This window comes from Palaemon carinicauda, chromosome 38 (genome assembly GCF_036898095.1).
Source record: "Palaemon carinicauda isolate YSFRI2023 chromosome 38, ASM3689809v2, whole genome shotgun sequence".
In the NCBI taxonomy this organism is placed as follows: Eukaryota; Metazoa; Arthropoda; class Malacostraca; order Decapoda; family Palaemonidae; genus Palaemon; species Palaemon carinicauda.
The window spans coordinates 15,135,630-15,150,532 of NC_090762.1; the positions used below are offsets into that span (position 1 = coordinate 15,135,630).

The window sequence follows — 14,903 nt, forward strand, 5'->3', positions numbered from 1 at the left end:
TTCTTAATGCTATTTAACTAATATAGCAAATTTACTTTACTGGTTTTAATTGAATATTCTTTAAATCTTTATTTGTAATAAATATTTGTGACAATGATCTTCGATGTTAGGATGCCAGAGAACTTCAAATCAATCAATGAATCAATATTCTACTGGCTCCAATTCTAAAATTTATCAGTTTGTACAATTTTAACATTTGGGAAATTGGGCAAAGCATCAGTGAAATAGTAGGCATCCAAAGAAATACTAAGGAGAGAATTGCATCCTTTTATTCAAATGTTTATTTTGATTACAAAGAGACTTGTTTCATTAAATATGCCAGGTTTGTGGCAACTTTTAAATGTAAAGGTTGTCATGCATTACAAAATAAAAAAAAAATAAAGAAATAAACAAAAGTATTGAACATCAGCATGTTATTTATTTTTGCATGATTATATTAAACTTAACAGAATACTGATAACATTGTCATCTCAGAGATTTTATAAATTTTGGCAAGAAAGAATTTTTTTTCTTTATAATTAAGGAAGAGATGAAAATATTGATATTAACAAAAATTTGCAGAAACACATAAAAGTTTGATTACAAAGAGACTTGTTTCATTAAATATGCCAGGTTTGTGGCAACTTTTAAATGTAAAGGTTGTCATGCATTACAAAATAAAAAAAAATAAAGAAATAAACAAAAGTATTGGACATCAGCATGTTATTTATTTTTGCATGATTATATTAAACTTAACAGAATACTGATAACATTATCATCTCAGAGATTTTATAAATTTTGGCAAGAAAGAATTTTTTTTTCTTTATAATTAAGGAAGAGATGAAAATATTGATATTAACAAAAATTTGCAGAAACACATAAAATGAGTCGCAACTATTTTTTTCCAAGATTAAATTACAATGTGGAAAAATATAGTTGAGGTACTTGGAGATTAAGATTTATTTGGAAAAAAAAAATGGCAAAAGAACTAGATATTACTATACTGTATTCATATCTGAAATTTGTGCTGTTCTCCAAATTAAATTAAATTAAATATTACATCAGTTAAGAAAATCACAAGACCATGAACTTTCAGTTGCACATTGGTGCTGAATGGAATTTTAGTTACCGGCACTGCAATATAGCTTAAACAAACCTTAGCTATTTACATGGGGTAATTACTTCGGCGTAGCTGAATGACGAGCCATAAAAGTTTTAATGAGAGTTTACTACCCCGCCGCTAGTTAGCGGGGGGTAGGGGAGGGGTAGCTAGCTAACCCCCCCCCCCCTCACACACACCGGTGAATGCTTCACTTTGCTTAGAGGTAGGACTTATCCCGGGGGACAGGGCTGGCGGGCACATATATGTAAATAGCTAAGGTTTGTATAGTTAGGAAAAATACAAATTATCTACGAATTTGTCATTTGTTCCGTAACAAATACAAACCATGCTATTTACATGGGGTGACTTAACCCTTAGGAAGGGAGGTAAGTCCCCTGCCATACTGGCTTTGGCTTGCCCGGGGACCCCAAATTCGAGTGTGTAGGTACTCAAGAAGTAAGGGGTCCCTGCTCCTCGCTGGCTGCTGTGAAACTGCTGTGGCCTACGTAAGCTGTGTGTGAAGGTGAGAAGTGACTTGTCCTAGAAAGTTGACCTGGAGTTCTTCAGATGGAAATCTAGGCTAGGACTCTCCCAATACCACCTTGTCAGGGTATGAGGACATGACAGTATTACATCTTAATACTAGGAACACAAGGGAGCATGGCTTACCTGCAGAGGTTTGAGGTCAGCTGTGCAAGAAACCCAGGATGCTGCTTTCTCCAAGGGAGAGGAGAGGATGAAGAAAAGAATAATGGCCAGGCAGATCTTTTCCTTCACGCAGACTAAAACTGGGTAACAATGCCCTCAACCTTCTGCTACTTGTCCAATAAGGAGCCTGAAGTTAGACCAGCTGTTGTGCAGCCACCACAAGGCCGATAAAGAACGTATCGAGCCTCCTGTGTGTCACGTCTTGCAGGTAGTGGGCCGTGAAGGTGGTCCGACGCTTCCACACCCCAGCTTGAAGGACCTGCGTCACTGAAAAGTTCTTCTTGAAGGCCAGGGACGTAGCTACGCCCCTGACATCATGCGCTTTAGGGCAACGTGACGGAGGAGGGTCAGGATTCAAGGCCAGATGTATCACCTTGCGAATCCAGGCAGAGATGGTATTCCTGGTGACCATCCTCTTCGTCTCCCCGGTGCTCACGAACAAGGCTTGCACCTGGGGACGAACTGCAGCTGTTCTTTTAAGATACAACCTCAGACTCCTAACTAGGCACAGTAGGAGATGGTCTGGGTCATCTGTTACAGAACGGAGACTCGAAACCCGGAAGGAGTCGAACCTTGGGTCCGGCACTCCCGGGTTCCGAGTCTTGGCAACAAACTCAGGGACGAAGCTGAAAGTTACCTCCCCCCATCCCCTTGAATGGGCGACGTCGTATGAGAGACCCTGTAGCTCACTGACTCGCTTGGCCGAGGCCAAAGCTAGCAGGAAAACAATCTTCTAGGTAAAGTGGCGATCAGAAGCCTGGCGTAATGGTTCGTAGGGAGGTCTCTTCAGAGACCTGAGGACTCAAACCACGTTCCATGGAGGTGGTCTCACTTCCGACTGAGGGCAGGTAAGTTCATAACTCCGTATGAGAAGGGAAAGTTCCAGCGAGGAAGAAATGTCCATTCCTTTACTCCTGAAGGCAAGACTTAAGGCCGAGCGATAGCCTTTCACTGCAGAGGGAGGAGGGGCAGCCGCCTCGCTATGGGAGGCAACTACCTCTCCCGCACCCCGGGATCGGTCAACAGCAAAGCATTCTACGCTACCACTCGCCGGCCTCTCGGAAGAGACCGCTCGAGGGGGAGCTTCGGAGGAGGAAAGGGCAACGAAAGAAGAAGTCCTGGAATTTTCTCTCTTCAGAGAAGCCTCTGAAGGAGAAAGATCCCTTTTGGCCGCCTTCTTCCGGCGCCGGGCAAACCTCTCCAACTGGGAGGTAGATCACTCCCTACATTCAATAAATACATTATCACTATCACACCGCTGGCCCCTACAGAGAGGACATAAGGTGGGGGGATCGGTGTCGACCGCCGACATAAAGGTCCCACAAGGGCGGCCAGGAAGTCCAGGGCAAGTACGCATTGTAGTAGAGGCCAACTTCAAGCACACTGAAAAGAGAAAGCAAAAACAGATTAATATGGCAGTCAAAGCGAGGGAGAGCGCAGACAGGTCTGTTCTCTTTCCGAGCCAAAAGTAAAGTGGGGCATTCACCGGTGTGTGTGAGGGGGGGGGTAGCTAGCTACCCCTCCCTACCCCTCGCTAACTAGCGGCGGGGTAGTAAACCCTCATTAAAACTTTTATGGCTCGTTATTCAGCTACGCCGAAGTAATTACCCCATTTAGAATTTATGCCTTATGCATGGCTAACTTTAGGATGGTTATCGCATTTTCCCGTGATTTTAAAGGCGCTGAAATGTTTTCTAACGTCAAAAAATTCTTTCGCAGGTGGTACAAGGAACTTTTACTAATTTCTCCCTTCTTACGTGGGTATAAAGCAGTGATTTCTACCACATTGTCATGAATTAGACGTAGGGCTATCAAGTCTTTCTGTAGGCAATAGCCGACGACTATTAAATCTTTGTTGATAAGAGATTTTACATTTATTCGTACTTTTTCAATTGTCGGAATTTTGTCCCCTAGAAAATCTGTTTCCGACAATGCCGTCACCTCTCGGTGATAGTCTAAAATAGCCCCTTCCGTCCTTACTTTTGTCTCAAAAACTACTTCCAATAATTCGTTTATTATGGAAATAGAAGCAATTTCCGTGCCATTCTCAGTGTAGACCCAGCTACAACTGAGGGCACGGATCCCTTTTTGGGAGTAGAGATGCTTTTTCGTCATTGTGAAGCCCGTCATCTCCTCTATGTTGACATAATCATGGACGTGCTTCGGGGATTTTCTGCAAGGGAGTTCACCTTCGCCAAGTCCACAGCATCCATATTTCCTTCTGAATAGACGGTAAGGGTGGAACATACAAACTTCTTCTTTTATCTTTCCCTCTTCATCAACTTCAAATTTGAGACGGCATCGTCGGCAGATTCTGGATCTTGTAGAGGCATCTTTGGGTGGTTTGCTAGTCCCTAATAGTAAGGCCTTTGAGTCATCCTCCGGATGTACTCGTGGAAATCCTAACGTTTCCAATTCCCATGGTAGAAGCGTCTGCTTCCTTAATTTTCCATATGTAGATGACATCTGTGCAAATGAAAGAAATGGGGTTTTAGATATATTTTAAGATTACCAAACTGTATGATTATTGATAACAACTTGCAGGTCAAAACAAAATGTCACAGTGATTGAAATGGACAAGGATGAGAATTTATAAGAAAACTTTAATGAAATGAATTTCACAAATAAATACAGATGTGCAATATATATATATATATATATATATATATATATATATATATATATATATATATATATACTGTATATTTATATATAACGGATTTTGAGCGAAGCGAAAAATCTATTTTTGGGTGAGATAGCCATGGCGTCCTGATGGAAGGTTCCTTTTTGGTAGCTTCCTTGGATATATAACTACTAAGATATTCCCAGAGAATTTAACCACAGGTTATCACAGAATTCTAACTTCTGGAGCGAGTATCCTAAAGGTTTCCCTTTAAGACATCGTATATCAACAGGGGACGCATGTATTAACGCGCCACATAGCTATCTGCACCTCATACAGAGTTAACACTTCGATATGGAGGGACAAAGAATAGCTGGGGAGCTGTTCCACAGCTAATCCCTTCCGTGGCTACTTTTGGTACTCGAGACGTAAACAAACGGGCGCCACCGCTAGATGACGCCACGTCCGTCCTCATCCTGAAGTCAGTTGCTTGCCGATCACCATGATACAGCAGCGCAGGGTGGGACCTGACAAACTGAACGAAGTAGCAGGGAGGGTCCATCAGGACGCCATGGCTATCTCACCCAAAAATAGATTTTTCGCTTCGCTCAAAATCCGTTTTTTGGGCTCAAGCCATGGCGTCCTGATGGAAGAGTACCAGAGAATCAATGTATCGTGGTAGATTTTCCCCTTGTAGTGGAAGTGCCTAGGGCTTTGACAGGATAAGCATAGTAACCTCAATAAGAGAACCGATGGGAAGAAACTTCCTGCCCCCCCCCTGGCAGCGAAGTCCCAACGGACCATGCCGAAGATCAAAGTGGTCATCGAAGGGCTACTCACCTTGCTGGGAGAACATGAAGAACTCGGAGACAAGACTGAATGATTGGCATTCATATAGGAACATTCACAAAGGCAGACAAGTGGTGGTTAGGCACTGTATGTGAATAGAGTCGTCTGGTCTCTAAGGTATGATGTAAGTAAGTATTCGAGTAGGAATATTACATTGCAGAAGTGAGTATATGATAAGGGTTGAACCCTTAGTCATCTTCATCGACATAAGAGGAAGGGGATAATAAAACTATGACAGTCATGTATTTCATAGTATAAGTAGGAGCGGATTGAGACGCACAAGTAATAAAATAGAAATTTTATCTCACCATTGCAGAACATGTTAAGGAAATGCAATAAAATTGTAAAGGTTATTTACAATAAATTATAATGTACATAGTCATGAAAGACTTGCTCTTGAATCTGAAATGGAATTTCAAACTATTAGTAGGCACTCGTTCCAAAGGAACGTCAGTCTATTAAAATAAAACACACCATGCTCTAGGCATGCGGCACTCATGTGACGACTATGACATTTCACCTGGGAGAAGAACAGTCTATGAAAAAGCACTAAGTGTTTTTTAAAAGCACTACGTATCACGCGAGGGTCAACATAGGCACCCGAGGAGTTAGAGTCCCAAGTAACTCGCTGTTCTATGCAGAGTTAGGTGCAGGTTTCATAACACTACCTGCGGCTACCACAAATGTTTGACTTCGTGCACTTGTTTCGCATAATGTTTGAAGAAAACACGCGAGGATTTCCAGCCTGTGAAACTCTTAAGACTTTCGAAATCCATACTCTGAAAGAAATTCAGAGACGATGCAACTTTTCTAGGATCGTGACCGGCGGGTGAACTGTCAGGATCCGCTCTGCGAATGAAGTAGGTGATTTTCGCTCTTAGTTGTTACAGTGACAGGTCGCTGTCCGAAGTTTCTCCTTTAAAGAGTTGGCCTCCACCAAAGTCCGAAGTTCTATGAAGATAGACCTTGAGGCTCTCTACTGGACATAGAGAGGCATCTTCTTTCAGGGGGCATATTCTCCAAGGGCCCCATCTTTTGGTGGATAATTCGTTTTTGGCAAGAAACGTCGGATCCGGGAAGAGGGTAAGGTCACCTGAATCTGTAAACAGGATGTGGCCCTCGTCCCTTGATAATGCCACTATTTCGCTGACTGGGGCTCCTGAAGCAAGAGCAAAGAGAAAGATAACTTTCTGAGTCAGATCCTTGAGAGGCCACGAATCATTGTCCAAGTTGGAGGCATACATTAGTGGTCTAGTCAAGGCCGATTTGCAAGTAGAAATCGTGTTGGCTGCCAAGCCCTGTCCGTGAAGGTGAATAAAGAAGGACATGCAAAAATCAATGGTGATTTCCGTAGGATTTTTGCCTTGACGAATGAGACCCATTTTCTCCAGGATGATTCGTATTGCCGTCGTGTGGATTCGGTCTTGTATTCCTCGAGGAAGTCTAGACTTTTCTTTAAGATCCCAACCCTTTTCTTCGCAGCTAGGGAGAGAAAATCATGAGATGAAAGTCCTTGATTTTCGATGATGAAGCGAAGACAGTCGACTTCTGTACTTGCTGGGAGAGTACTGGGCCCGGGAGAGGGATCAGCGTGGGCTGCAGCTCTAGGACCAGGGGGTACCAATTGCTCCGGGGCCACTTGGGAGCCACTAGGGCCGCTGTCCCTTTGAAGGTTCTCAGCTTGGAGAGGACTTTCAGCAGAAGGTTGGTGGGAGGGAACAGGTAGATCTTGGACCATCTGTTCCAGTCCAGTGACATGGCGTCCACTGCCTCTGCCTTGGGGTCCTCGGACGGGGCTACATATCGAGGAAGTTGATTATTGTCGCTCGTTGCGAAGAGATCGGTCTGAAGTTCTGGGACTTGGTGAGAGATGAAGGAGAATGATCTTGCGTCTAGAGACCATTCCGACTCTATCGGACTTGTCCGGGATAGAGCGTCCGCCGTCACGTTGCGGGATCCTTGTAGGTGAACTGCAGACAGGTGCCATTTCTTCTTCTCTGCCAGACGGAAGATTGTCAGAAGCACCTGATTATCTGGGGCGATCTTGAGCCTTGGCGATTGAGACATCAAACTACCACCAAGTTGTCTAGGGATAGACGAATATGGATCGAGGGAGGCGGGGAGAGTTCTTCAGCGTTAGAAGGACCGCCATGGCCTCCAAGATGTTGATGTGAAACGTCTTGAATAGGGGAGACCATGTGCCTTGAGCCTATTTTTGGTGGGAGTGACCTCCCCAACCCTCCAGCGAAGCGTCCGTGTGGATGTTGAGTGATGGAGGTGGGTGTTGAAGAGGGATGGACCTTTTCAGGGCCTTTGCTTCCGACCACGGCTTTAGGAGCAGCCGAAGTCTGTTTGGGAGCCGTCTCTTGAGGTCTCTTCGAGCGATGGATGCGGAACGTCTCCAGACTCCCGCGGCATCCTTTAGCTGTGCACGTAGCACTGGGTTTGTCACCAAGGCGAACTGTAGAGAGCCTAGAACTCGTTCCTGCTAACGTCTTGAGATCCGTTTGGATTTCAGCAATCGCTTGACAGACCCTGCTATTTCCTTCCTTTTCTTCTGGGGAATGGAAAGGCGGTGTGACTGAAGGTTCCACTGGATTCCTAACCATTGGAACTTCTGAGCTGGAGAGAGGCGAGATTTCTTCGCGTTCATCTTGAATCCCAGGTGTTCTAGGAACTGGGTAACTTTGTTGCAGTAAATATGGAAGCGGTCAAAGGAAGTGCACCTCTACAATTAAAACCATTACTATGTACTCCAAATCCAACGCCAGCATCAGATTTGGAGCCATCAGTATAGATAAAAGTTGATCCTCTATGTTCTTTAACATGTTCATTAAAAAGAGACCTGGCTTCTACGTCTGACATATTCTTCTTACCTCCAATAAAATATTTACAAAAAGATATCTCTGGTAACTTCCATGGAGGCGTTGATGATACCTTGAATGGAAGTACCTTATTTCTCATTATATCCAGACTATTTAATAATCGCTTCACCCGAAAGCCATAAGGTTGAGGAGATTTTGGGTGCAACTCAAAGTAAGATGCGTGTCTTGCAAGGCTTGCAGTCTGAAAGGCTAGAGAGTTAGGGAGTCTTTGCGTTCTAAACCAATACCGAATAATGGAAGACATTCGGTAAAGGTCTAGAGGTAACTCTCCAGCATCAACAAGGAGACTTGGGATAGGCGAGGTTTTAAAAGCTCCAGTAGACAATCCAATACCTGCATGATGTATCGAGTCTAATATTTTTAACCGGCTTGGGGTGGCTGAAGAATATATTTCACAACCATAACTAATTTTGGAAAAAATCAAGGCCTTGTATAATTTTAAAATAGTATTGCAGTCTGCCCCCCATGATGTATGGGACAATACTTTTAAAATATTCAGAGCTTCAAAACATTTAGCTTTTAACGCTTTTAAGTGAGAAACCCATGTAAGCCTACAATCAAATATCAAACCTAAAAATTTAGCTTCTCTTGCACATGGTATCCGTTGACCTTTAATGTATATATCCGGGTCTGGATGTACTCCCCGGATACGACAAAAATTGACAATGGTAGTTTTACTTGTCGAGAACTTAAATCCATTCATGTCAGCCCACTGGATAATTTTATCAATAGAGAGTTGGATTTTTCTCTCAACCATTGCCATTCTAGTGCCAGCAAATGATATTGAGAGATCATCCACAAATAATGTTGAGAGAACATCCTGGGGAATGGCTGAGGATATCCCATTAATTGCTAGTGCAAAAAGGGTTACACTCAGCACACTACCCTGAGGAACTCCTTCTTCCAGGCACTTACTCTCTGATAGAGTTTCCCCCACTCTCACTTGAAAAACTCTACGTGAAAGAAATGCCTGAATAAATAGTGGCAGCTCTCCTATCAATCCCAATTCATGAATGGTTTTAAGTATACCATATCTCCATGTGGTATCATATGCCTTCTCAAGGTCAAAAAATACTGTCACATGGTGCTGTTTGGAAGCAAAGGCTTCACAAATAGAAGACTCAAGTCATATTAACACATCAGTTGTTGAGTGCATTTTTCTGAATCCACATTGAATCGGTGATAAAATACCCTTATTTTCAAGGTACCACATCAGCCTTGCATTGACCATCTTCTCCATGATTTTACATAAACACGAAGTCAATGCAATAGGTCGATAGCTTGCTGCTAAAAACTTGTCCTTACCAGGTTTTAAAAAGGTTAAAATAATGGCTAGTTCCCAAACACTTGGGTAACTATGATCATGCCATATTCTATTAATAATACTTAAAATAAATAACTTTGTATTAAAATGTACATGTTTAACCATTGCATATGGAATTCCATCGGGTCCAGGAGCTGTATCGTTGCAAGTAGCGAGTGCGGAATCAAGTTCTCTTTCAGTAACAGGAGAATTTTACGATTCTTCCTTTCCTGTTGCAAAATTTAAAATTTTCTTTTCTTCAATGCTCCTGTACTGGTGACCAGGAGCTGCTACACTTTTGCACGATACATTTGAAAAATGGTCAGCCAGGGCATTACTAACTTCATTTCCTTCAGTAACAAACTGACTATTCACTTTCAACACTGGTGGTGGGTTCGGGGTAAATTTGCCTGCAATTTTTTTTATTTTCCTCCGTACAGATGGTGGTGTTCTACTATTAATGGAGGAAACAAAAGCCACCCAAGATTGGCTTCTAGCTTCTTTCATGGCACGACGAAACTGTGCTCTACATTTTTTGTATGATATCAAATTTTCATCAGTACGGCGCCTACGCAATCTAGTCAGAGATTTTCTGGTGGCTCTGTGCAAGGCTGTTAATTCTGAAGACCATCACGGGACTGGTCGTCTTTTGAATAGTCTTGTGGTTTTGGGAATGGAATTGATTCCTGCTGTATGAAGAGTTCCATTCAGTAGGTCTATGGCATCATCAATACTTTCAAACTGTTCTGCTCTCCCTTCGATTTCACTTAGCTCAGAAAATTTAACCCAGTCTGCCTTGTCTAGATTCCAACGTGACGATCTTTGCAAAGGCGGACCCTTGTTGGTGTTTATAATGATAGGTGCATGATCACTAGTATGCCAATCATCTAATGTCCTCCAATCAAAATTAAGAAGGCAGTTAGAGCTTGCAATTGAAAGGTTAATGCATGACAAAGTACCTGTCTGAACATGGAAGTGTGTGGGCTCTCCTGTATTAAGGAGCCCCACATCCTCATTCTCCACAATTGATGAGATAATATTGCCCCTTGTGTTGGCCAAAACATCACCCCATAAAGGATGTCTACCATTCACATCTCCCAGTAAGAGAAAAGGTTGAGGGAGTTGTTGAATGACTTCTGCTAAATCATCATATAAAATACAGTATAATCATTTGGAGGGAAGTACAGAGAGCATATAGTATATTTTCTCCCTATATCAATTTGTACAACAACTGCCTGCAGGGTTGTACATATAGACATGGGTATTTGGGGAACATCTCGACGAATGTACATGAGACTTCCGCCATGGCTCCCTGCTTGTTGATTATATGGTGTTCTATAGCTAACATACTCTCGAGGACTAGGAGTGTTAGAATCAAGCATACTTTCCTGTAGACATACAATTATGGGGGAATGCTCCTGAATTAGGAGCTTAAGTTCTTCATATTTCGCCCTCAAACCCTGACAGTTCCATTGCAAAATGGAGGAGAAAACTATGGATTATTTCTGGAAGACATCTTGGATGAGGCCTTCCCATTAGAAGTTTTTAATTTAACATTATTACCAGTAGGTTTCTTCAGAGGTGGTCTTGTTATGTTGGGTTTTACATTTGTGTTTTTCTTTGTATTCTTTTTATCTATTTGTTGAGGTGGATGGTGGACCTCAACTTGAATTTCTGATTTATTCAGTTCATCTTCTGGTTCATTAGAAACATCAACAGACAAAACATCAAATTTATTTGATGTCATAACCTTAACGTTTCTAATGGAGGGTGGAGAGAGAGATGGAGGACTCTCTCTTTTACGATTAATAGATGATGGGATTCGAGGTTTTTGCACCTTTCCCACAACAGGTGCATCAGGTAAGTTAGTCTTAAGTGGAACCTCCATCAGATCAGGCAAGGACATGGCCTGAGAGAGGGTTGTATTATTTCTTGTAATGGCGGCTGAAAGCTGTACAGCAATGGGCAATGACCTAGTGTTAATACACCGTGGTAAAGCCTCAGGAGGTAATATGGTTACCTCGTTATTTGACATTTTGTCATAGTATACTTTTTTTTGAGCTATTGGCAGCCCTAGGTTGGTTTGATTTTAATGCCTTAGCATATGTATTTGATTTATTTAATAGTCTTTTGGCATGGGTCACACTTATATGTTCTAAGTTTGATTTGTAGAGGGCAGCTTCCTCCAACTTATATAGCTCGCAGCTCTTGTCTGTGGATTTGCGATTCGAGCTGGAATTTAAACACCTGGCTCCAAGTGTACTCTCTCCATGGTAAGATTTGGATCAAATACCACACATCTTCTCATTTTTGCAAACTTTGGACGGGTGCCCAAATTCAAAACAATTACAGCATTGCAATGGCTTCTGCTTGAAGGGTCTTACTTTAATCCTTTCGTTCTCGATAATAATATGAAAAGGTACATCAGCATCCTGGAACGTAAGGATCATCATTGATGTACCTGGGACTTATTGAACTTTCCATACATTTAATGGACACATGGCCAGTATCTCCTCCTCTGTAAAATCATATAGATCTCTGTTAAAAACTACGTCCCTTCCATAGCTAAAATTTAGGTGGGGTTTGACATCTAACTTAATGTCATCATTACTTATTTTCATATTGGACAATATTACCGACTGTGTACTGGATTTGGCATGGATAAGGAAACTATTTTTTCCGAAACGAGATATATCACCTGGTGCAATAGTTCCTACTTTTTTCTGAATCAATTTGCATATTTTAAAATAATTCCCTGTAACCCCCTTTGATTCAGCTATAAGCCACATCGGTGGTTTTGGATTTCTCTGGGAGGGCATAACTAAATCTGCGTCTTTTTCCAACCAATCGGCAGGCCTGTACACATCCAAATCTTTTGGTACCTTATCGCAGAGAGCAGCCGCAACATTCAAGTTATTAATTTTAATATTATTCAAGTTACTTATTGCACTAAATGCTTCATCATAACTACTATAAGATATCCATGAATCCCAAGTTTCAGCTTCAAGTTTCATCCTTATTTCTTTTATGCATCCATAGCATTCAAATGGTTTACATAGATCATCATAATTTGTCTCTATTGAAATTTGTGTAACATGAAGGATTCAAAGTTTCCTTGTGTTACCCAAATTACTCGATTTAGAAATATCAGTAGAATGGTCCTTTCCCGTTCCGAGGTCATCAACAGAGCTTTCCCTTATCACATTAGCAGAGGTCGTCAACAGTGCCGGGGGAGAGTCAGAGTATCCAGGGGATGGGGGTTCGTTCCTTAAAGAATCCATTAGACGAAAGAGAGAGAAAAGGGTTAGTTTGATGTACCTGCTCGAGAATGTTAGGCCATCACACGTCGGAAAGGAAATTTGCACTCTCCACTATCGGCACAATGAGAGTATACTTCCCAGATGGTCCACTCCATACCCTACCCGAAGGATAGCATCAAAACAGATATAGAGGCACAGGTGTAAGCTGAACCCGCCTGTTAGGAGTGAGACCAAGAAATTATGGAATCATCCTCCCCATATCTATAATGACGGGCTTCAGGCCAAAAGCCGAGAGTCCTACCCCAAGCATTGGATCCCCCTGGATTCCGAAGACCCAACACTTGAGAATAGTTCCGTCAAAAAGGTCCAAACCATCTTCGGGATGGCTGAAATCATCCAATACTCTCACATATAGCTTTGAATGCAAACACCTCCCAACCGTGATACCTCCTCTCACTCATCAAAGCAGGCAGCAATGAAGGATGTACAAACATCCCCGCCGGGGCTACAATGGATGTAAAAACATCCAAGACATAGGAGAAAAAAAAAACAAAAAAATAATAAATATATATGTACATAATATATACACACATAATGAGGGAAATTTTTCTCAGAGTTTGGAAAGCAAGACGAAAGAAAGTTTATGAAATTAGGATAAGGTCGAAGTAATATTGAGAAAAAGAAAGAGGTGAAAGAGAGAAATTTAGATTCGAACTGGGGGAGCAATTTCCCCAAGTTCGAGAGCCCTCTTGCCCGTCACCAAGTTTCAGCACGGGAATGAAATGCCGTGCTGAAGCTCAATGACTTCATCAAGGCATTCTCTCATTAAGATGGACTTTCAGCAGAAGGTTGATTGGAGGGAATAGGTAGATCTTGGACCATCTGTTCCAATATATAGACATTGCATCCATTGCTTCCGCTAGAGGATCCTCGTACAGGGCTACGTACCGGGGTAGCTTCTTCTTGTCGCTCATTGCGAAGAGGTCTATCTGCAGTCCTGGGACTTTGCGTAATATGAAGGAGAGCGATCTTGCGTCTAGGGACCATTCTGACTATCGGTTTGGTCCTGGATAGAGCGTCCGCTGTCACATTGCAGAACCCTTGAAGATGGACTGCTGATAAGTGCCATCTCTTCTTCTCTGCTAGGCGGAGGATGGCTAGTATCACTTGATTTATGCGAGGCGATCTCGAGCCCTGTCGGTTTAGGCATCTCATTATGACTTTGCTGTCTAGAACCAGACTGATGTGGATTGAGCAGCGGAGTTTCAGTTTCTTTAGGGAAAGAAAAACTGCCATGGCTTCCAGAAAATTGATGTGGAAGGTTTTGAAGAGGGGAGACCAGGTTCCTTGGACTTTCCGATGATGAGAGTGATCTCCCCACCCTTCTTTCGAGGCACCCATGTGAACGGTGACTGACGGTGGAGGTGTTTGTAAGGGAACCTTGTTCTTTAGGTTTTTGGCCTCCGACCATGGCTTGAGTAGGGATCGCAGACGATTTGGTATTGGTCTTGGTAGATCTTTTAGAGCGTTTGATGCGTATTTTCTCCAGACCCCTGATGCATCTTTTAATTGTGCTCTCAATACTGGATCTGTCACTGAGGCGAACTGGAGAGACCCCAACACACTCTCCTGTTGCCTTCCTGATATCCTTGCAGACCGAAGGCGGCTTCTGACAGATCATGCTATCTCTTTCCTTTTCTTTGATGGAATGGAAAGGCAGTGTGACTACAAGTTCCAGTGGACGCCCAGCCACTGAAGAGACAGTCTAGATTTTTCCAAGTTGATCTTGAATCCCAAGTGTTCCAGGAACTGGATCACTTCCTTGGAGGCTTGCCTGCACTCTCCTTCGGATGCTGCCCACACCAGCCAGTCGTCCAGGTAGGCTACCACCTGGATTCCCTTTAGGCGTAGTTGATGAATGACTGCATTCGCAAGCTTGGTGAATACCCTTGGAACTATGTTCAGTCCGAAGGGCATGGCTCTGAAGACATACTGTCTTCTTTGTAGTTTGAATCCCAGGTAGGGGGAAACTTGACGGCTGATCGGAACGTGCCAGTACGAATCCGTCATGTCTATGGAGACTGTGTATGCCCATTTGGGCAACAGGGTCCTGATGTGTTGAAGAGTCAGCATTTTAAACTTGTAGTTCATTATGAACTTGTTGATGAGTAGTGACAAGTCCAGAATTACTCTG

General features: G+C 42.7%; 1 protein-coding gene across 1 annotated transcript in view; it reads right to left on the minus strand.

The window, feature by feature from the left end:
• Positions 1-3,409: 3,409 nt before the first annotated feature.
• The window catches only part of LOC137630242 (putative exonuclease GOR), an 85,801-nt gene continuing 74,307 nt past the window's right edge, over positions 3,410-14,903 (minus strand). Inside the window, exon 2 of the mRNA XM_068361700.1 lies at positions 3,410-4,255. Coding sequence (XP_068217801.1) covers positions 3,410-4,255 — 846 coding nt within the window. The remainder of the gene's footprint in view (positions 4,256-14,903) is intronic.